Source organism: Rhynchophorus ferrugineus, unplaced genomic scaffold, assembly GCF_030347505.1.
Source record: "Rhynchophorus ferrugineus isolate W39M unplaced genomic scaffold, kcgeb_rfMv2 rfM1, whole genome shotgun sequence".
Lineage (NCBI taxonomy): Eukaryota > Metazoa > Arthropoda > Insecta > Coleoptera > Curculionidae > Rhynchophorus > Rhynchophorus ferrugineus.
The window spans coordinates 79,953,515-79,978,550 of NW_027472580.1; the positions used below are offsets into that span (position 1 = coordinate 79,953,515).

General features: G+C 33.5%; 1 protein-coding gene across 3 annotated transcripts in view; it reads left to right on the forward strand.

Moving 5' to 3' along the window:
- LOC143190722 (xaa-Pro aminopeptidase ApepP) overlaps positions 1 to 24,243 on the forward strand; it is a 94,398-nt gene extending 70,155 nt beyond the window's left edge. For 2 of the 3 annotated variants that reach the window (XM_076395245.1, XM_076395255.1), the window contains 11 exons: positions 9,443 to 9,563; positions 15,683 to 15,776; positions 20,585 to 20,775; positions 20,834 to 21,054; positions 22,077 to 22,344; positions 22,403 to 22,670; positions 22,728 to 22,941; positions 22,993 to 23,226; positions 23,282 to 23,356; positions 23,412 to 23,587; positions 23,644 to 24,243. In XM_076395245.1, the coding sequence (XP_076251360.1) occupies positions 9,443 to 9,563; positions 15,683 to 15,776; positions 20,585 to 20,775; positions 20,834 to 21,054; positions 22,077 to 22,344; positions 22,403 to 22,670; positions 22,728 to 22,941; positions 22,993 to 23,226; positions 23,282 to 23,356; positions 23,412 to 23,587; positions 23,644 to 23,844 (2,063 nt within the window). In that variant the 3' untranslated portion in view covers positions 23,845 to 24,243. Of the gene's footprint in view, positions 1 to 9,442; positions 9,564 to 15,682; positions 15,787 to 20,584; positions 20,776 to 20,833; positions 21,055 to 22,076; positions 22,345 to 22,402; positions 22,671 to 22,727; positions 22,942 to 22,992; positions 23,227 to 23,281; positions 23,357 to 23,411; positions 23,588 to 23,643 lie in introns of those variants that run through there. The other variant, XM_076395263.1, reaches the window with a different exon arrangement.
- Positions 24,244 to 25,036: the final 793 nt, after the last annotated feature.

Here is a 25,036-nt window from a genome sequence, read left to right on the forward strand (position 1 = left end):
GTAGTCCCTGCCACCTGCGAATTTTTATTTGAATTTTCAGTGCTTGTTTATTAGCCCCAAAATTAAACAGTTTGTTTACATTTTCTTCCACGGTTGTTATGGGGTCCTGGTACCTTGTTGACGTCAGTTTCCAACCTGTTGTTTCCTGACCTGAAGGGGTAAATGTTAATTAAATAATAAGATTCGTGATTTTTTTCAATTTGAATTTTCCTTTGGTAGTATATTTACTCGAAATAAATCCATATGTATAATTTGCTTTAAATCAATTATCAGAAAAAAATAGATCTGATTTATAATAACTAATTTTTTTACACATTCTTATGCACTTAAAAAATGAACCAATTTACTTTAAAAATTAAATAAATGAGTTTTCTTCTTCCTTAGATACATTTATTTTGCTCTCTGTTTTCGGTCCTCTCTCTTTCTGTAGAAGTAAGGACGAGCCCCTCGAAGACAAATAGACTCAAACAATAGGAATGACGTAATAAAGTATTAGGTATACAGAACTGTACAAGAGATCGCTTACACGGCAAAGAGACCGAAATTGAGAAGTTCAGATGGAGTATCGAAAATAAATTCTTTCAGTTATAATGTATTCGATGGACGGTACAGTTTAGACAAATTATATTATTGATTAATATAATATTTTAAATTAATCTTTTTAATATTGCAGTCCACATTCTTATATAAAATAATTAAGTAAATATTTGATTATTATGAATATATTCTACAATGGTTAAAATATGTAAGCAAACTTTTTTATATTAACAAATAACAATGTTTTAGTTATACTTTTATTAGCACTGCTTTCTTTTACTGTCCAACTGAAAAGAGTTAATTAAAAATGATTACAATATTACTTCATAAAATTACTCTTAAAATTTCAAAGCCCTAAATGATCACACGTTTTTATTTATGATGGAGTAAGTAATTTTTACACTGTTGTTTTATAATATTAACTAATAATTAAGAAATCCTAATAGCAATGCTTTTGCGGAAGACGAAGTATCGAAAATAAATTCTTTCAGTTATAATGCATTCCATGGACGGTACAGTTTAGACAAATTATATTATTGATTAATATATTTTAAATTAATCTTTTTAATATTACAGTCGACATTCTTATATAAAATAATTAAGTAAATATTTGATTATTATGAATATATTTTTATTTGGAGGAAAAGTTTATCTTCATAGAATATAATTTTTATTTTCCAGAAACATTTAGAATAAAAATTACAGTAATAAATTAATTATGAAGTGTATTATTTCATATATTTCTATATTAAATTATTAATAAAATGATAACTGATATTGACAATTACACTGAAATGTTATTCTATATAGTTATGTATTTATTTTTTATGTTTATGTTTATATATATTTTTTTTATATATTGTTATTTAATTATATTGCCTCCATAGTAAAACACCGATGTACAAAAAATATAGCTAAGAAAATGAAATCGATAATGATACAATTTTAATATCATAGATTTATGATATTCAATATATTTTTCTTGTTATATTATGGTTATGAAATGTCAGAGTGATTTCAAATAATGTTTATTATTGTTAGGATTCTAAGTGACTACAATATTTTAGAAGATTAAAAACCATATTTTGATATTTTTTGTTTCATACACTTTTCATTGCAACAATTGGGAAAATTCAGCCGGTGGTATGCAAGACAATTCATGATATGTTTATATCATTATATTTAAAAGTTTATAATGATAATCTGAAGATACAAACACAAATATATTTGACAGGGCTACCAAAATGTTCATTTTATATAGCATTTGATGATAGATGTTTGATTTTTTCACAAAATTCATATTAAGTTCTCCGATGAATTCTTAAACTAGATCTCTGTTTAGATTATTTTAATTTACTTGAATTCAGTAACAATATTTGGGAGCATACATCAATATATGCGTAAATACTGTTCGAAATGTTTGAAATATTTGCCATATCACTCACATATTAAACTCTAAATACTTGATAAAATCACATTGTTCAACCACATATATATGAGTTACCTTAACCTGGTGATTATTAGTTTTTACTACTACTTATTTACATTTACTTTTGGATTTTTAATAAAAATTAAAAATCTATGCCGAGCTCCAAACCAAACAAAAATAATAATATAATTTTGTGTCATATATACAAAATTAAATTACGAACAAAACAATTCTAATTTGTTGCTCGTACCGACTTGATCAGTTGGTAGTAGTTAAAGTAATATTGTAAATAGATAAATAGGTTTGGATAGGTATTAAGCTAAATTGTGTGTATATAGTAGAATATAAAATTTGTGTAGTAGATAATTAACCTATTAATAATATAATAACCTATTATTTTGTTTATTTTTATTTAGTTATTACACCGAATATTATGTATATATTTTATTTTAAAAGGTTTTTTTTGTCTTAAAAATCTAAAAATAAAGTTTGATTATTTTTTACTTTTTAGTGAGTTTATTATAAATTATAATCTCATAAATTATTTAAAAATTGGATGCACTATTCGATTTAATGGCGTCAAAAAATAGGGTTGACCTCGTCGTCCTTGCTTGTGGTGGCCTTGTGCGGGGGTATCTGAAATTAGGACGAAAAGGGCAAAAGGAATAGGGTGACAGAAGAGACGACGTGAAAATCAACCCTGAAAGATTGCGTGCCGGTGCGTAAGGGCTGGCTGTAACCCTCACCGTGACCTACTCGACGCCGCAAGGACGAAACAAGCCCTTATAAGTAAAGGGATGCCGACAGAGCCGCCTAGATGTTCGCGTTCCTTTCTGCTTGCGTCGAGCTTTTAGGGTTGTTTTCTATTAAAAAGAATGGTGTGTATATGTTTTTCTTTTCCGTCGGATTTTGCGTCGGAATTTTTAAAGATTTATCAAAGGCATATCAATTTTACATTAGTAAAAGATATTCACATATTACATACATCAAAAAGCATTTACACTTCGCTCACTTTTCTAACGGTCTAAGACTGTTGTGGGAGCGATTAACCCGCGATTTCGGTTCAGCAAATAATAAACTATCTTTTGAACTGTTTATGGACTTTATTCACTTATTTTAATTTGTACAGACTACATGTGTTACTTTAAACGTTTACATTCTTGTTGTATTTTACAACGCTTACTGTTTTTCCGCTTATATACAAACTTAACCTAACTTTTCACAAATGTCAAACATTACAACTAATTAACTCGAGGACACCAGAACTATCTTAACCATCGAAGAAAGAAAAATTACCCGTCGACGTATGAATCATACACAAGTAAAAGCATCTTTACGTATAAAGAAGCAACACTGTTGAGTGGAATTAATATTCTTTGCCAGATTAATACTGGTGACAGTAGTGACTAATTTGAATTCTATTTATTCTAAATTTTTTTTTTTTGGTTATACTTTTATTAGCACTGTTTTCTTTTACTGTCCAACTATAAAGAGTTAATTACAAATGATTACAATATTACTTCATAAAATTACTCTTAAAATTTCAAAACCTTAAATGATCACACGTTTTTATTTCTGATGGAGTAAGTAATTTTTACACTGCTCGCAAATAAATATTTTTTCTACATTTAAATTAAAATAGAACTTTCCACAAACGATGTTTTATAATATTAACTAATAATTAAGAAATCCTAATGGCAAGGCTTTTGCGTAGGTAGTAATATTTCTACTTACAAGACTTTATATATATTATTCATATTTTATATAGATATAAACAATGCAAAGAAATAAATTGGTTATATAAGAACTTGGAAACCTTTTAACTAAAATCCAAATCAGTCGATATTACTCAACGTCCGACGATAATAACTTAATTCAATAAATTAACTGCCTTCAAACAACAACAAAAGCCATTATTATTCATGGACAATATTAAATTGCTTAAATTGCGAAACCCCCTTTTTCAAATTCAATTTACTTTTTGGTTTCAAAATAAAAATACGTCTACTGAATCAAAATCTTCCATAAACACTTTCATGTTTGTCTACAGTCCAAATTTACAAGATATTATTAACTATTATTGACTTCTTACCTGTAAAAAATAAGTTATTGATATATTAATTAGAAGCTGAAAATTCGATGATTGAATTAGTAACGCCGAAAGAGCTAACCAAAGATATTAAAACTGACATTGACCTCAGAAATTCACCAGGCTACGATCTAATAACCGGAGAATTACTGCAAAAGGTACCAAGAAAGAGAATTATAAAACTCGCCAATTTGATCAATACAGCATTTAGATTTAAACATGTCCCAGACATTCGGCAGATGGCGGAAATTATGATAATCCCAAAACCTGGGAAGTCACCAAACGAAATAAAAGCGTATAGACCTATATCACTGCTGCTAGTAATATGTAAGGTTTTTGAAAAATTCCTGTTGAAAAGAATAAAACCGATTATAGAGAGAAAAAACTTAATACCAATACACCAGTTTGGGTTTATTAACAAGCACTCAACAATTGACCAGGTCCACAGAATAACAGATGTTATTGAAAAAGCCTACGAAAGTATGCTCAGCTATATTCTTAGATGAAGCACAAGCCTTCGATAAGGTTTGGCATGAAGGCCTTGTTCATAAACTACAAAAAATGCCACCAAAACAACACACCGAACTATTAAAATCATACATTACAACCAGAATGTTTAGAGTCAAACAAGAAGAAGCTTACTCTACAATAAAAGAAGCTAAAGCAGGTGTACTACAAGAAAGTATACTGAGACTAATGCTTTATCTACTTTAGAGTTGTTATACACCACAAATGGAAAATATTACGATGGCTACATTTGCTGATCACACTGCGATTATAGCTGTCGGAGACAATGGTGAAGAAGCCTCACGAAAACTACAACAGGCAAGTGACAATATAAATAATTGGACACAAGCTTGGAAAATAAAAATTAATGAAAGTAAATCTGTACATGTGCAGTTCACCTATAAACAGACTATACAAGCATCATTATATAATACTATCATTCCATATAGCAACAACGCTAAATATCTCGGAATGAATCTCGATGCAAAATTCCACTGGAACAATATATAAAGAAGAACAGAAAAGAACTAGAATTGAAATACAGGAAAATGTACTGGATAATTGGAAGAAAATCACAATTATCAGTACATAATAAATTGCTATTATATAAGCAAATACTGAGACCTATATGGACATACCGAGTTCAATTATGGGGATGTTCTGCAAAGAGTAACATAAATAAAATACAAATTTTTCAGAACAAAGTCCTGAGAGGTATTGTGGGTGCACTCAAATACTATTGGACTGATTACCTACATCGAAACCTTCAGATATCGACAGTCAGTCAATAAATCAAGAGAATTGCAAGGGGGCATGAGGAGAGACTCATACGAATACTGAAATATTGCAACAATTGGATACCACCAGAACAGGACGCAGACTCAAAAGTATCAAACCAAGTGCGCGAGAACTTTTGAACGAGACCACCTGACTTAGGTCGTCGCAGTCAATCAAATGTGCAAAGAGCTACCTCATGTGCTAACCGCACTGATGATGACCAAAGAGAGACAGATCAAGAAAATAGTAGTATTGCTACGTCAGAATTGCGTTTTTTAGAGAGTGGCAATGAAGTAGATAGGCTTAGAATGCAACGAGTTCGTGCACATCAAACACAACAACAGCGAGCACGATATAATAAAATTGAGCGATTCCGCAGACACAGTGCCCCTGTGATTCTGGAACGAGCGATGATGCGGCAATAGATTATTGTGCCGACAAATCGGTAACAATTGTGGAAATGACAATAATTTGTAAATATTGCAAGGTGTTAGAATACAGTGGTGAATCTACTAGATGTTATGCTGGAGGCAAAGTAAAATTGTCACAATTCCTCTCACCACCAGATCCTTTACGCTCTTTAGTTTCTGGGATTGGAAATGATTCTAAGCACTTCTTGGCTAACATTCAGAAATATAACAGCTGTTTCCAGATGACATCATTTGGCGCTACACATATTATACAGGACAATTTCATGCCCACTTTCCCACAGTTGACCCAAAATTGCATGCAGTAGTTACCAAACACATAATACATGGACCTTGCGGAGTTTTCAACTACAATTCACCTTTTATGGTTGACGACAAGTGAAACCCAAGAGACCTGATTGCTGAAACCATAACGGGAAATGATGGATACCCATTGTATCGTCGGCGATCAGTTGCGGACAATGGGCGATCGGTAGTTGTGAAGGTAAGAGGACAAAATGTTGATGTAGACAATCATTGGATCGTGTCATACTCGCCAATATTATCCAAAGCTCTTGAGATTCACATCAATGTGAAATATTGTAACTCTGTGAAGTCGATAAAGTACATATGAAAATATGTTAACAAAGGTAGCGATATGGTCGTCTTCGCTGTAACCAATGCAAAGGACGAAATATTATAGTAACAAATGGGTCGCTATGTAAGTAGTAACGAAGCAATTTGGCGTATTTTTTCATTTGCGATCCATGAAAGACACTCTACAGTAGTCCATTTGGCAGCCCATTTAGAAAATGGTCAGGAGGAAAGAAGTTGAGGATTCGAGATTGTCGAGGATCTCATTGCGACCATTCCGAATTTTCTTCCGGGACAGTTGGTTTCTTTCACATCAGTCGACACCGTTATGAACCAGAACGACGTAGTCAACTATCCCATGGAGTTTTTAAATTCACTGGAATTGCCTGGATTACCAACTCACAATTTGAAGTTAAAAGTAGGATTAATTGTCAACATGCTGCGTAACATTAATCAACCTCGACTGTGCAATGGAACAAGACTGGCTGTGAAAAAGATGATGAATAACGTCATTGAGGCAATCATAAAGGGAAAATACAAAGGAGAGGATGTCTTGATCCCGCGTATACCGATGATTCCAACGAATTTACCATTCGATTTTAAACGTTTGCAATTTCCAGTACATCTGGCCTTTGCGATGCGATTGCGAATAAATCTCAAGGCTAGTCGTTGGAAGTTTGCGGAATCAACTTGGAGTTTCCCTGTTTCGCGCATGGACAATTAAACTTCGCGTGTTCGCGCGTCAGAAAATCGTCATCTTTGTTTATTTACGCACCACAAAATAAAACAAAAAATACAGTTTATCAGAAAGTTTTAAATTGATAAACAAACTGTATCATAACTGTGTGTGTCTGTAAATATCTAATTGAAACCTTATAAATAGCCAATATTTCAAGAAAACTGTGTTTTTTAAGTATGAAACATCATGTGTGATTAATCCAAAATAATAATAAAAATCCATTCATACCGAGCATTAATGTGTGTATAATATCAAATGTCAAAAAATCCAGCTTAATCATAGAGTGATAGAGAGAAACCTCAATAGGGGTCTCTGGATAAAAGTTTTGCTTTATCCAACATCCAGATGCGATTATATCGGCCATTGAAATAATTTGATTGGTCAATCTAAATCTCCATTATGGGCACCTAAGAAAAACATTTTGTTCTGAAGACATTTCATTGGTTCTTTGATAAAGTTTGGCACGTAACTGCTCTGACGTCACGTTTAATTAACCAATAAGATATAAATGTAGATGTAAATTAGATATAAAATAAAATATAAAAATAGAAATATATCTAAAAAATCATAAATAAAGAACTTTGAAACAAATCAAGATTATTTCTTCTGTCTTTTCCTTTTTTCGTATTTGTTTAGTGCCATTAATTTGATAGGATCTATTAGATTTCTGTCTTTTTGTTTTTTTTATACTAAAAGCAAACTTTGAATCTTTCCCTGTTAAAATTCTGTTTACCTGTTTTATCCAAAGGTATATGGCGCACCTTATTATTTTTAGTATTCTATCTGTAGCGTATAATTAAAATATTTTGAACTTACATCTTTTAAAGATATTTGTCAAAAAATACGTTATATACTTTATCGATGTGGCAATAATCGTGGGATAACATAAAACAGATAACTCAAAGACATACTAACGGTATAATAAAATAATTCGCTAAGGCATGAGATATTGCTCTGCCGCGATTGTTTGGATAGGAACATCTCAAATTGAAGGTATAGAATCAAGTTGCAATTTCTCAACTTCTGGTAGTACATCCCCGTTAGTATGAAATGTACTGCCGATGAGCACTTCAAATTGTTTCTCAAACATACTAGCCTAAGGATTCCTAATACAGGAGCTCTAATAGATCCAAAAAAAATTCAAATTTTCTTGATTAAGTAGTCTTAACTCAATATATTTATTCGGATAATTACACATTTTTTCCCTTAATGCAATAAGGTGGTTCAAGGTCGTTATTAAATTTTTAATTAATGGTACCTTAACAAATGTGTTCTTACTTGGACAATAAGTACTGTTTAAGTCTTGAATTGCTTTACACCAAAATCCTTAGTGTATTTTAAACGGTTTGCATTCAGTAGCTATTATTTCAGTGGTTGTTGAACTATAAAATAATTGATGCAAGAATAAAAGTATATCGCCGTTTGCATAGCTTCTTTCGAAAGGAGATTAATTTCTAAAATTAAAAAATAAATATTTGATATTTTATATGATTATTAATACATGCATGCAATAACACATACAATAAATCATGCTGTAACGATCTTAAACATCTTTGATACTTAATCCAGTCACTTTGGGATTTTTAACATTATCAACTATTTTTTAAAGACAGCTAAATATTTTGCCGCAGTAAAACGATTCTGCATTTCTTTTGCATCTGTGAATCCAGGTAAACAACACTTCCTAGGGCGAGAATTTACTTTACTTATTGTACTGTACTAATGAATCAATAACTTAATATCTAAACGTAATAAAAATATAAACATACTATTCCTTACGTCAGACGTACTGAAAATGGCATCTGAAATGAATAAACAATAAACGCACCATAAAAATGAAGTGAGCCAATCAGATCCCGTCGCGATTATTAATTATTAGAGATTAAAGCAAGTAATAAGTTAAAAGTTGTGTTGGATCTACCAATCTACATGTTAACGTCGTGCATAATTTCCTCAAAAGGTCCTATTAAGTTAAATCTCTATTTCTCTGTAAGCTTCATATGTTTGAAATACACAAGCAAAATTTACCCTACAATGAAATAAAATTTGATTTTTAATTATTAGAATAACTCGAAATCCTATAAATACATTTTACATGATAAAAAATTAATTGTTATATAATTAATTGTTAGTGGCACTATAATAAACGTCCATAAATTCAGCTTAACATGTTTGGAATACTCTGCATTTATATGTTTTATTAGAATAAAATAATAAAAATCATAAAATAACTTATTATTGATGATCAACTTTTGATTACCTTGTGATAACAAAAATTTCACAAACAAACGTTGTTTACAAACAAAACGTTGTAACAAAAAGTTGTTTCTTACATATATTTAACTGTTTTCATATTGTTATAGGTATCATATCATTAGTGCAGTGCTACGACCAAGAACTCTTAGAAAAGGGCGAACTTAGGAAGGCCTGTTCCAGACGAGGAAATGCAGTCCAACCATCAAGAAGACTTAATAGCACCTCCAGGTACTTTCAGAACACATGAACCTTCAAAGTTATACACACAGAGAAATAGAGACTAAACTTTATACGAAATTTTGGGGAAATGTTTCACGACGTCCAACATCTAGATGTCGCGACCTTTAACTTAATACTTGCTTTAATCGATATGCTAAGAACCGCGACGGGATCTGATTGGCTCATTTTGTTTCTACGATGCATTTATTGTTTATTTATTTTCGGTCTTTGGCGAAAAGTTTTGCTTTGCCCAACATCTAGACGGGGTTATATCGGCCATTCAAGTAACTTGATTGGCCAATTTACCCACCTACAAAAAACAAAAAAATGTTAAAACCATAAACAAAAAACTTTGGAACAAATCAAAATTACTTCTTCAGTCTTCTCCCTTTTCCATATTTGTTTAGTGTCATCAATTTAATCTATTGATGTATTGAGATCTAACAGAGTTCTGTATTTTTGTTTTTTTATACTGAAAGCAAACTGTGAGTCTTTCCCTGTTATAATTCTGTTCACCTAAAAGTATATAGCGCACCTTATTATTTGTTATATTCCAACTGGAAAATAATTATGTAGTGTACAATTAAAAGGTTTTCAATTTACATTACAAAAATATGTAATATTATCGACGTGGTAATATCGCGGGATAAAAAAGATAAAAAACCTAGTGACAGTATAATGAAACAATTTTCTGGGGCATAAGATATTGCCTTGACTCGTTTACTCATGTAAGAACATCTAGAATTGAAGTTATAGAGTCATCCCCATTAGTATAGAACGTAAATTATCTAAAGAGCTATCATGTTCCTCCTCTCAATTTCCGAAAGGCGAATGGGCTGAAAAAAAATTAACTTATGAGTTGAGTGCTTCAAATAATTTCTCAAACATACTAGCCGAGGATGTATATTCCTGAATCGATGAACTTTAATAGATCCAAACAAAAATTCCAATCTATCTTGGTTAAATAGCCTTACGCCAATATATTTATTCGGATAATCACTTTTTTTTCTTTAATGAAATGAACCCCTTAATGTAGTGTAACTAAATTCATGACTCACTCAGATTTGCATTCAAAAGCTATTATTTTATTGGAGTTGCAACTATTCATCCAAGAAGAAAAGTATATAACCGTCTGCATAGCTTCTTTCATACATTCTAAAATTACAAAAATAAATATTTGATATTTATATATATGAATAAACTTACCCCAACTTACAACAACAAAACATGTTGTAATGATCATAAATTTCTTTAATATTGAATCCAATCGGTTTGGGATTTTTAACATTATCAACCATTTTTTAATAACAGCCAAGTAATTCTTCGAACGAAAATGATTCTGTATTTATTTATTATCTGTGTATCCGGGTACACAACACTTCATGCTAAGGAACATAATTTAATCTCTAAACGCACTATTCCTTACGTCAGACATACTGGAAATTTTTATTATTTTTTTTTATTATTTAATTAATACATTGTTATTTCCGTCTAACCTACAATTTGTCTTTATGTTAACTTAACTCTAGGTATATCTGGGAGGACCCATCGGCCCTAACTCAGTCTCTGGTGAAATAATGTTTATACATGTCACTGCTGAATTTTTTAATATATGCACCTCACTACACAACACTACACAAGATCAGATGGTTTGATTCTTTTGAGTCTGTGTCCTGTTCTGGTGGTATCCAAAAGTTGCATTATTTCAATATTCGTATGAGAATGGAGTCTTTCCTCATGCCCCTTTCATTTCTCTTGATTTCTTGACTAACTGTGGGTATCTGAAGGTCTCGATGTAGGTAATCAGTCCTATACTATTTGAGTGCACCCACAATACCTCTCAGGACTTTGTTCTGAAAAATTTGTATTTTATTTACGTTACTCTTTGCAGAACATCCCCATAATTGAACGTCGTATGTCCATATAAGTTTCAGTATTTGCTTATATAATAGCAATTTATTATGAACTGATAATTATGATTTTCTTCCAATTAGCCAGTACATTTTCCTATATTTCAATTCCACTTTTCTTCTTTATATGTTCCTTCCAGCGAAGTTTTGCATCGAGATTCATTCCGATATATTTAGCGTTATTGCTATATGGAATGATAGTGTTATTTAATGTTATTGGTGCTTGTACGGTCTGTTTATAGGTGAACTGCACATGTACAGATTTACTTTCATTAATTCTTATTTTCAAAGCTAGTGTCCAATTATTTATATTGTCACTTGCCTGTTGTAATTTTCGTGAGGCTTCTTCACTATTGTGTCCCACAGCTATAATCGCAGTATCATCAGCAAATGTAGCCATAGTAATATTTTCCATTTGTGGTATATCACAAGTGTAGAGTAGATAAAGCATTGGTCCCAGTACACTTGTGGTACACCTGCTTTAGCTTCTTTTATTGTAAAGTAAGCTTCTTCTTGTTTGACTCTAAACATTCTGGTTGTACTGTATGGTTTTAATAGTTCGGTCTTACCTGCCAAACCTTATCGAAGGCTTGTGCTACATCTAAGAATATAGCTGAGCATACTTTTTGACTTTCGTAGGCTTTTTCAATAACATGTGTTATTCTGTGGACCTGGTCAATTGTTGAGTGCTTATTAATAAACCCAAACTAGAGTTTTATAATTCCCTTTCTGGTGTGTTGGTATTAGGTTTTTTCTCTCTATGATCGGTTGTATTCTTTTCAACAGTAGTTTTTCAAAAACCTTAGATATTACTGGCAGCACTGATATAGGTCTATAGGCTTTTATTTCGTTTGCTGACTTCCCAGGTTTTGGGACCATTATAATTTCCGCCATCTTCCAAATGTCTGGGAAATGTTTTGATCTAAAAATCATACTGGAAATAGCGCTCAAAATAAATAAACAATAAAAGTACCATAGAAACGAAATGAGCCAATCAAATCCGGTCGCGGCTAGCGATTAAAGCAAGTAATAAGTCAAAAGTAGCAACATCTAGGTGTTGGACGTCACGAAACATTTCCCCAAAATTTCTTATAAAGTTAAATCTCTATTTCTCTATGGTTATACATGTCATATTTTGCGAAAGTAACACCGTCATAGATTTTCTTGAAATTTGCTTCACCTCTTTGAAAATGTCAAGTTTCGTATCTGGGAACGTACATTAGCTTTCTTATTCAATCAAAAGAAAAAAATCCGCTGAAAACAATCGTTTGCCGGTAGAAACTTACGGTGTACATGCTCTAACCTTAGAAACATGTGAGACGGAGTTTCGAAAATTCAAAAGTGATGATTTCGATATGCAAAACAAAGAACATTATTGGCTATTGGATGAAGACCCTATCAAAACGCAAGAACAATTGGCAGAAGCGTTAAATGTATCCCAAAATATGATTAACGACCGATTACGAGCAATGGGGCAAATCCAAAAGATGGAAAGATAGGTGCCACATCAATTGAATGACAGAGAAACGGAAAATTGAAAAACCGTCTGTGAAATGCTGCTTCGAATAATCGAATAGTGACGGGTGATGAAAAGTGGATTTACTTTGAAAACTCTAAGCGCAAAAAAAACATGATTATCGCTTAGCGAAACCAGCCGATCGACTCCAGGGCTAAATCCCTTTGTCCGCAAGACAATGCTCTGTGTTTGGTGAAACCATGGTGGTGACCGTATGGCGTGGTGTATTACGAATTGGTGAAACAGTTGCTAGTGATCGCTACCGACAACAAATGATCAATTTGAATCATGAATTGATCGAAAAACGTTCAGAATGGAAGCGCTGAAAGCACTTGGATGGGATACATTTTCGCACCCACCGTACTCTACAGGTCTTTCCCCGCCTTATTATCAACTTTTCGTATCAATGGGACACGCGACTGCAGAGCCAATTTTAAAGTTTTGCTCACAAGCCAAACATTTTATTTTTAGGACGACATTATGTCGTTATGCATGAAAATTATGTCGTTTTTTAGGAAAGTAACGGTAATGACTTTCCGGTACACTTTATATAATTTATTATTTTATTATTATTTTAAAAGTTATTTTAAATTCAATATTATTAGGTGTGTTACTTAATTAACAAGCCTGTAAATTAGTTTTAAAGGATTTACGACATATGATGTTCTGTGTATTAATTCTTATCGGGTACATAACATATATAGCGTACTTCATATTGAAGCCTTACTAACAGTGAACTTTTTTCAGTGTGTTGAAAATATCTGAGTGTATATCGAGTAAATCACATTGCGGAAAGTTTTACTTTTTAATTCAACTTGAAGAAAAGGGCGGTTGAAGCTCATGGAATGTTGTGTGAAGCTTATGGCAACCATGTTCCATCCCTTTTAACATATGAAAACTGCTTTGAACGTTGTAAAAATGCTGATTTTGACATACAAGACAAAGAGTATTTTGGATAGACAAAAAATTGAAGGCCAGGATTCGAAGATAACAGGTCAATTGAAAAGTCTCCGGCCTACCATAGTAAAACATATTTTGTTAGTTTTTTTATTCAACATAATTCTCTTCAAGGGTAATACGCTGATTGTAGCGACCCTCCAAATTTTCGATACCACTTTTGTAGTACGATTTGTCCTTTGCTTCAAAATAGGCCTCACTTTCGGCGATCACCTCTTCATTCGACGAAAATTTCTTCCCAGCCAGCATTATGAGCAAGCAATTCGAAGCCCAATTCATTTTTGACACGATGCATTGTCTTGGTGAAGCAGCACTTTTTTTTTCTTCAAATGCGGCCGTTTTTCGGCGATTTCGTCCTTCAAACGGCCCAATAACGCTATGTAATAGTCGCCGTTGATGTTCCTTCCTTTTTCAAGGTAATCAATGATATTTATTCAATGCGCACCCCAAAATACAAACGTCATAACCTTGCCAGCCGACTGTTACGTTTTGCCACTCTTTGTAACGGATTTATCGTGTGCAGTCCACTCGGATGACTATCGATTGGACTTCGAAATGAAGTGATGGAGTCATGTTTCATCCACTGTCACATATCGACGCAAAAACTTGGGTTTATTGCGCTTGATCATCTTCAAACACTGCTCCGAATCATCAATTCGTCGTTGTTTTTAGTCAAAAGTGAGCTCGCGCGGCACCCACTTTACACAGACCTTTCTCATACCCAAATATTCGGGAATGATATAATGTACACGCTCAGTTGATATCTTCAGAGCTATTTCATTAAATTTCAATTTACGATCATTAAAAATCATTTTGTGGATTTTTAAAATATTTTCGTCGGTGACAACCTCTTTTAGATGTCCATTGCGTTCACGGTCTTCGGTGCTCATTTCACCACGTCTAAACTTAGTATACCAATCCTTGATGGTTGATTTTCCTGGGGCAGGCAGTTTCCGAAAACTCAGCATTAAGCCAAGTTTTTGCTTCAACTGTATTTTTTTCCTTCAAAAAGCAATATTTTATCAACACGCGAAATTCCTTTTGCTCCATTTTTTTCACAATAACAAAAGTTGCTTCACTCAAAATGCTATAATTCACAAACTAATGATCAGACAGATGTCAAATTTATACACGCATCTTTTGAGGGTTAAGGGTAACTAAAAGCTAAATAGATTTAATTCCAGTAGCGCCATCTATGTGTTAGGCCGGGAACTTTTCAATTGGCCTATTATTACTTGATGAAATCATTAATAGTGATAGCGTTTCCTATCAACTACAACGGATAAATTTTAGTCGAGCCCTGTACGAAAATGGTCGGAATACAAACAGAGACACAACTATGTTATCATTCAGCATGACAATACACCACAACATGTTGCAAAATCGGTGAAAACATACCTTGAAATCTTAAAATGGGATGTATTACCCCACCCGCCCTATTCTCATACATACGAGGCCAAAAAATGGGTCGATTCGTGGGTAGCCTCAAAAGATACATCATTCATTCGAAATGGAATTCGTACATTGCATGAAGGATGGTAAATAGTAGCGGTAATCGATAAAAAATAAAGGCTCAAATTTAAAGAAAAATCCTTTAAAAATAGTTTATAAAACTATAGAAATAACAGAAGATTCTGCTAATGTTATTTTTAAGTAATACAAATATTTAAAATTAAATATAGCACCTAATATTTAAAATGTATATTTGTTATTGTTCGTTATTTATGACGCATATCGCATTTCAGATTAATTGAACTCAGGCAGCTTATGAGATCCGAAGTACGATTGCAAACCCTCCCGATCGACGCTTATATTATAACCTCCAGCGACGAGCATCAGGTGGGTCTAGGTCAGTAAGTAGCTCAGAAGGAAGAGATTCGGAAAAGCGAATACGTGACGAATCGCCCTCGTACCATTCCTATTACCCGCGGCTATGGTGGTCGAATTTTAAAAGGGTGCGGGCATGTTTCGAACGTGCAAAGGGCTGAAAACTCGTTCGCGTTTCTAGTCTCCTATTAAAAACGCCCTTTGCATCCCTAATTTTAAACTCCCACGCAAAACGGGGGGTGATTTGACAGAACAGTTTTTATTTACATCGGAAAGAATAAATTTAAGGAATGGTGGTAAATATAAATAAAAATGATTCAGGCCGATAAAATTGGTTTAGAAAAAACTTAATATTAATTTGTAAATAATAATGCAGATAATTTAGATTCAGTACATATATTGATTAGAACCAGGAACTAATTAGTTTATTTTTTAGAGATTTTAGAGATTAATTAGAGAGAACTTATAATTTCTCTTAATATATGGGGATTTTCAGTAAGTGCGGGGTCGTTATTGACAGCCTGTGGCGACCATACTGTTAATCACTGATCAACAAAACAAATCGCAATTACATCTTAATTAAAAATACTCTATTATCAGAATTATTGTTGGTTAGGATCCCAATGTTTCTTGACTGACTATAGGTATCGGAAGTTCTCGATGAAGGTAATCAGTCCTACAATACCTCTCAGGGCTTTTTTTGAAAAATTTGTATTTTATTTATGTTACTCTTTGCAGAACATCCCCATAATTGAGCTCCGTATGTCCAAATAGGTTTCAGTATTTGCTTATATAATAGCTTATATAATTTATTATGTACTGATAATTGTGATTTTCTTCCAATTAGCCAGTACATTTTCCTATATTCCAATTCCAGTTCTCTCCTTTATATGTTCCGTCCAGCGAAGTTTTGCATCAATATTCATTCCGAGATATTTAGCGTTGTTGCTATATGGAATGATAGTATTATTTAATGTTATTGGTGTTTGACCAGTTTGGTTACAGCTGAACAGCACATGTACAGATTTACTTTCATTAATTTTTATTTTCCAAGCTTGTATTCTATTATTTATATTGTCACTTGCCTGTTGTAATTTTCGTGAGGCTTCTTCATTATTGTCTCCGACAGCTATAATCAAAGTATCATCAACAAATGTAGCCATCGTAATATTCTCCTATTGTCGTATATCACAAGTGTAGAGTATATTAAGCATTGGCCCCAGTACACTTCCTTGTGGTACACCTGCTTTAGCTTCTTTTATTGTAGAGTAGGCTTCTTCTTGTTTGGTTCTAAACATTCTGGTTCTAATGTACGATTTTAATAATTCGGTGAGTTGTTTTTGTAGCATTTTCTGTAGTTTATGAACAAGGCCTTTATGCCAAACCTTATCGAAAGCTTGTGCTACATCTAAGAATATACTTGAGCATACTGTTTTAATTTCGTAGGCTTTTTCAACAACGTTTGTTATTCTGTAGACCTGGTCAATTGTTGAATTCTTGTTAATAAACCCAAACTGGTGTGTTGATATTAGGTTTTCTCTCTCTATAATCGGTTTTATTCTTTTCAACAGGAGTTTTTCAAAAACCTTAGATATTACTGGCTGCAGTGATATAAGTCTATAGGCTTTTCTTTCGTTTGGTGACTTCCCAGGTTTTGGGATCATTATAATTTCCGCCATCTTCCAAATGCATGGGACATGTTTTAATCTAAATGCTGCAAATTATGTTCAATATTAGTTCGTTTGGTTTGAAAGTTTTTTCTAAATATTGAGCAAATGATTCTGGTTTTTGGTGATTGTCATGTGCCCAATTCCTACATAGGTCTCTTATAGGTGGACTGTGTAGACATGAGCGCTTTAGATATTTGGTGGCTTTTCAGAATGAATAATCAGTTTCTTTATCATGTGTTAAATTTCTCCCACATTTCCCGTCCACCCGTTTTTAATTTCCAGTATTTCCATTTTGTACTGTTAATTTCTGGAGTGTTACTCCAAGCAGCTTGTTGAATATCTACTACGAATTTTTCTGCTTCAAAATTTTATTGTTCAGTTGTCTTGAGGGGTACATTTAGTTGAATTCGTTTGTTCAATTCTTCAGCAAATCCTTCCCAGTCTGTCCTCTTGTTTGTTAACGTTGGGTTTCTTTCTTTTCTTATTATATTTTCGCTCAACGTCAGAATCACTGGCGTATGATCTGAACTTAGCTCAAAATTGTCTTCTAGTTTTATATAGTTGGATGTTATGTTTCTTACTATGAAGAAATATAACAGGTCTAGGATTTTCTCTTGGTCAGTCGGGCAATAAGTTGGTTTTCCAGTTGACATGTAACTACATCTTAGTTCAGCAGGTGATTTATGCAGTTTATTGCCTTTAGTCGTTGTCATTCTGGATCCCCAACTGGTATTTTTTGCATTAAAATCACCTCCAATTATAAATTTTTCTCCCACGTTGCTTAGGATATTCAAATAATTTTCCTTTTTTTGATTATCTCTTGGAGGACAATAAATTGCGGCTATTGTAACCCTGTATCTGCTTGATTTAAAAGTTACTGCTCTTACCTGATTTTCTGCTGTACTGAGCCCGGGTTTTTGATGGTGGGAAATGTTCTTTTTTATTATTAGTGCACCTTCTCCTCTTGCGGTGTTGGAAGGATTCTTTTTTCTAATGGGTTTCTGATATTAGACAAATATTTATTTTTGCATATCTAGGAATACTTGTAGTGTAGCGAGATGTCGCTGGATGCCATTGGTATTCTAAATTGCTATTCGAATATCTTTATTTGTCATTTCTGTTTTTTGGGGCCACAGGCCTAATGTTTTTCAATTATAGTGTTTCAATTTTTTCGGAAATAGATTCGATCACTTTTTACTGCCTGTCCAGCTTTCCTATTAATTTAAGTAGCAATTCGTTAGTGGTTCCTTCATCTTCCTTTGTATCTCTTTGGTTATTTTGACTGATACTTTGGAAATAAGTCATTTCACCATTAATATTGTTATATTTTTTAGATTATTTCTTTTCAACCATTGTTTCTTGTGGTTCAACTTGAGCTACTCTATTTCTCCTCTCTTGTAGTGTTTTAGCAACTACATATCCTCTATAACTTGCCGGATGAGCTTCATTACAGTTTGTATATTTCACCTTAGCTTCTTTTGGTTTTCTACACTCTGCGGTAATATATTTGCCTGAACATTTTACACGTCTAGGTCCTCTTCTGCAGAATTTCTGTGTGTGTTCATGCAATTGGCATCTTTTGCATTGCGATATTAAGTTCGATTTTTTAAGAGGTTCGATTTTTATTTCGACCCCTAAAATTCTTTTAATGCCAAAAATGGTTTTTGCATAAAAATAGTAACGTAATAATAATTAGTATAATAAATATAATAATACGGTAATAATATATAAACGTAATAAAAAATTAAGAAAATCCAAAGAGATAAAGATAGACACTTGGGATGGTGGCACATCTGTATCACATGATGACTATTAATATATAATATTTCTGGATATTTTTTGGAGTATTTTGTAGGTCACTATTGCAAGATAAAAATTTTTCATGCCCTACACAAAGGTGCATACACATTCCATCTCGTCAGCGAACTTCTCATAGCTTAAATTGAACCGTATGGGTATAGATGATATTTGGTTCCAGCAGGATAACGTTACAAACCACACAAAACTAAGCCCGCAGAACTTTTTCCTATGGGTTTCCTGAAGTCACAGGTCTTAGTTATCAATCGACCGATGCCCTTAAAGTTGACATAACTCATACCGTCGCTCAGGTTCTGTTTACTCTATGTGGAAAAGTCATTGAACATTGCATTTCTATTATCCGTGCCACCGTCAGAAGTTTCAGCGGAAATTCGTACCTATGTTATATATCCTTCTGATATTTAATTTCAAATAAACATATTAATCAGATACAGCTTCTTTCATTTAATTTCAATGATCCGTAGAGCAACATATAGAGTGTTAACTTAAATCATTTAGTTTTAGAATTGTTTTGCATGGTCTCAACAGGAAGACGCTGAGAACGTCATTTCGCTGCATTTCATTGGTTATTTTAAATTACCTTTACAGGGACCTGTAAAGAAAACATTTTATTTCGAAAGCATTTCATTGGTTGAGGATTTCATACGCATCACGTGATCAAACTCTGACGCCACATTATACTGACCAATTAAAACCCAAATGTAATTTTTCAAAACAATTTATTAAAATAGAATTCTATATTAAATACTAATTAATTTTATAATTGTGAAATACATATTGATGTATTTATCTCACACTCGTCTTGCTTGTGAATTAATCCAAGTACAAATGAATTATAATAATAATTAATTTATAATTAAGATTATACTAAGAATATCTAATAAAGATGCTATATAGTCTTTGCACTTATTAAAAGCACCTCAATCAACATAATGGTTTGACTCTTTTGAGTCTGTGTCATGTTCTGGTGTTATCGAAGTTATATTGATATGAGAATGGAGTGTCCTCAGGCCTTCTTGTCATTCTCTTGGGGACCTGGGTGACAGTTGGTATCTGAACCTCTCGATGTAAGTAATGAGTCCTGTAGTATCTCAGTGCACCTACAATACTTCTCAGGACTGTATTCTGATAAACTTGTATTGCATTTGTATTAGTTTTCGCGGAACATCTCGATCAACATCGGATAATTGTTATCTTCTTCCAATTAACCAATACGTTTTCCTATATTTTAAAAAGTCACTAGATGACAATGATAATAATTAATTTCTGGTTCTAATAAACATTGACATTAACTTCTATATTTATTAGTTACCCATTATTAATTGGCTTTAGAGTGTTGAAGTAGACGAATACGAACGAAGACGAGAATTCATATCCGGCTTCAGCGGAAGTTACGGCGATGCCATCATCACCATGAACAAAGCAGCCCTCTGGACCGATGGTCGTTACCATCTTCAAGCCGATGAACAGATCGACTGTAACTGGTTACTAATGCGCGAAGGACATCGGAACATTCCAACCAGGTCGAATTATATCAACCATCCACGATCTAGCTTTTACATTTTTTTTCTCACTTTGCAGATATCAGTGGTTGAAAACGGAGTTTCCGAAAGGAGCGAGGGTTGGTGTATACCCAAAACTCATATCCGAGTACATGTGGAATAAATTCAAACAGGAACTGGCCGATTCCAAAATCGAACTGGTGGCCCTCAACGTCAGCCTGATAGACGAGATTTGGCCAGCAAAAGATAGAGGACAGATGAGAAATAAAGACGCCTTCGTGCTGGATATTAAATATACAGGTAATATAAACAGCTAAAACATACAACAGTAGTTAGGGTATATAATATATCCAATGCAGCCACAAAACAGTCAATGCATGTCATTAAAATTTACGACGTCAACACGTCCACATAATAGCACGTTGGCTGAAAAGTTCCGGGCGTAACAAAGAAAATGTTTTTTTTTTGCAAAATTGGCTTAATTCATCAACGTAATCTCTATCAAGAGCCACACAATCATTCCAGCACCGCTCAAACATTTCAATACTACTTTTGTAGGACGATTTATCTTTTGCCTTAAAATAGGCCTGTCACGAGTTGCTGTCCACTCAGATTACAATCGTTTTGATTCCGGAGTGAAGTGATGGATCCATGTTTCATCCATTGCCACATATCGATGCAAAATTCCGGTTTGTTACATTCAAACATGGTCAAACACTGCTCAGAATCATCAACACGTTTTTGTTTTTGGTGAAAAGTGAGATCGCGCGGCACCCACTTTGCACAGAGCTTTCTCATACCCAAATATTCGTGAATGATATGATGTACACGTTCAGTTGATAAAATCATTTAAAATGAACTTCAAAATCATTTTATTGATTTTTTAAATGTTTTCGTCGGTAACAAACTCTTTTGGGCTCCACGTCTAAACTTAGCATACCAATCCTTGATGGTTGATTTTCCTGGGGCAGTGTCCGGAAACTCGGCATCAAGCCAAGTTTTTACTTCAACTGTATTTTTCCCTTCAAAAAGCAATATTTTATCAACAAGCGAAATTCCTTTTTATCCATTTTTTTAACAATAACAAAGGTTGCTTCACTCAAAATGCTATAATTCACCGACTAATGATCCGACAGCTGTCAAATTTATACACGCATCTTTTGAAGGTTAGGGTTAACTAAAAAACATATGGATTTAATTCTAATAGCGCCATCTATGTGTCGGGCCGGGGACTTTTCAATTGACGTGTTACTTTAATAAGTTTTTAAATGATATAATTTTCAACCCAGGCAGGTAAAAACTACAATATTTCAGTATTTTAGGTAAAAATTACAGTATTAAACTGGAAGAACTACGAAGGCAGATAATAAAAGCCGGCGCTGAAGCTATGGTGGTAACATCACTGGACGAAATTGCTTGGTTGCTAAATATTCGAGGACGCGACATACCATTCTCGCCCTTTGTCCGAAGTTATCTTATCGTCGACAAATCCAACATCTTCATGTACGTTAACTCGGACCAGCTGGTCAAGAACGACGTGCTGAGATATCTACATGCCGAGTCATCGTTTCGTCACTCTGATACCGTGCAGTGCGTATCTATTCATATATTTTGTATCATATAAGTTTCAAAGTCAAATGGTTTTTAGGATACGAGACTATACCAGTATATGGACGGATCTCCGAACTAAATCTCAGCTATACAAGAAGATTTTAGTGCCGAGCCATTGCGTTTACAGTGAAGGAGCCAGTCACGCCATTTACGAACACATTTTCCCCAATCGCAGACTACCTAGGCAATCACCCATCATATATTTAAAAGCGGTGAAAAATCCTGTGGAAATCGAAGGAATGAGAAGAGCCCATATAAAAGATGCAGCCGCCTTGTGCGATTTTTTCTCATATATTGATAAACAGGTCAGTAAGCAGTAGTTAGCAACAGACATAGTCTGTCATTATCGATGCCTGATCTAGATGAGTACCGGCAGAATCTTCTCCGAAGCGGAAATGGCCGATATCCTGGACCAATTTCGATATGAGCAGAACCAAAGTTTGGGTAATAGTTTCCGAACTATCGTAGGATTTGGTCCAAACAGTGCTCAGCCGCGTTACATTCCCACCAAAAATACCAACAGCAGTATATTCGAAAATGGTACTCTTGTTATAGAATCGGGTGGTCAATATTATGGTAAGCAGTTAAACAAAATCATGTACAATATACACAACTAAATTTTCACAGAGGGTACTACTGATGTGACTCGCACTCTTCACTTTGGAACTCCAGATGATGTTATGGTGGAGGCGTACACTCGTGTCCTCATAGGCCACATGACGTTTGCATCACTCACTTTCCCTAATAACATGAGAATGGGACATGTCGATGTACTCGCAAGAAGACCTCTTTGGGAAGTTGGACTGGATTATCTTCATGAAACGGGACATGGAGTAGGAGCATTTTTGGGAGTCAAAGAATGTAGGATCAACACTTAATTTACATTAAGAAATACTGTATATTATTTAATTTTTAGCACCTATAGCTGTGCAGTATGATCTAGAACTTTCATCTAGACAAACATTCAAACCAGGCTATTTTCTAACTAACGGTAAATTTAAACATAGCTGAGGAATATTAATTGTTAAACTATTATAATTCTATAGAACCCGGTTATTACAAGGAAGGATATTTTGGAGTCAGGCTTCAAAACGTCTTGGAAGTAGTTGAAAAGCCCTGGCTTCAACATACCTCAGGCCACCGATACTTAGGATTCAAAGTGATATCGTTCGTACCTTATCAAATGAAGCTAATCAAACTAAGTCTACTGTCATCTCAGCAGGTTAGTCGAACATGTTCTATTGTGAAAAAACAATACTCAATTGCTACCTTTAATAGAGAAGATGGTTGAACAACTATAACGAAGAAATCCGACAGCAAGTCGGTGCCGAACTGAAACGACAGAATAAAATGGAAGGGTTTTACTGGATGATGGAAAATACTAAGTACATTCCAGAAAACGGATTCAGCAGAGCAACCAGTTCCACGACGTTGTTACTCGTTTGCAGCCTAATTGTTAAAACTGTGGTATTCATCTGAGAATTGAAATTAGGATCTAAGTTAAAATTATTTATTTTTGTATTTTTTGTTTGTAAAATGTGGGATGTATATGTTCAGTATCGAAGAAATTCTGTACAAGTTAAATACCATAATGTGTTCAAATTTAATATATTCTAAAAAGAAACCTTTATTTCGAATGTAAAACTGCAACTAATGCAGTATATTACTTTACAAAATTCATTAATTTCAATCAATATGCCCTTAAAACTAAATCTAACAAAGGATATTAATAAATAATTCTGTATGAAAATAATTTTAAACTTTAGATAAAATCCAGCTTAATTATTATGTATTTCTTCAAATTACATATAAATGCACAATTGCCACCTAGTAAAAATATGCAAATCTAGTATAAATATATCAATTCCATGTCAGAAATGTATTTTTAAAGCACACCTTCTTCCTTCCCTTAAAATAAAATAGTTTTAAGTAAATTAAAAACAGTAAAATAGAGAAATAGTAGAGTGGAGGATGGAGACATTCTCTAGAAAATAAACATAGCCAATAAAGCCTATTTCGCAACGTCTTACCTTCTAAAATCTAAAAACCTAGACAGTAATAATAAGCCGAGAGTCTACAAAACAATAATAAGCAAGCTATGGAAGCAATGTGTCGACCATGACGGAAGTACAAAAAAACATATTCAATGTATTCGAAAGAATGGTACTGAGAAGGACCAATTACGGATATAATGACATCTGGAGCAATAGATATAATCAGACAGTTACAGTGTGCTGGACATGTGACAAGAATGGAAGACAAGAGTTTACCAAAAATAATTTTTGATAGTCTAATGTACGGAAGAAGGCCAGTGGAAAGACTTAAACGCCGGAAACTTAAACTTAAACTCAGGAAGATGCACGCGAGCTTCGGGGCGTACGAGTGTGGCAAGAAATAGACAGGCATGGAGGCAGAAAAAAAGAAGCAAAGGCCCGGTTTGGGTTGTAGCGCCATGGGAAAAAGAAGATATGTAAAATACACCTTTTAAAATACACGACACTGTTTAATGCTACACTAATGTAAACGAAACCCACCCTTATATTATAAGCATACCATCATATCATTTCACCTGACAGTACATTGATTTCTTTGAAGACTTCTTATTCTTCTTATTAGTCTTATTATATCTTATTAGTCGAGTGGTATAGTACATCCCTAAGAAACAACCATA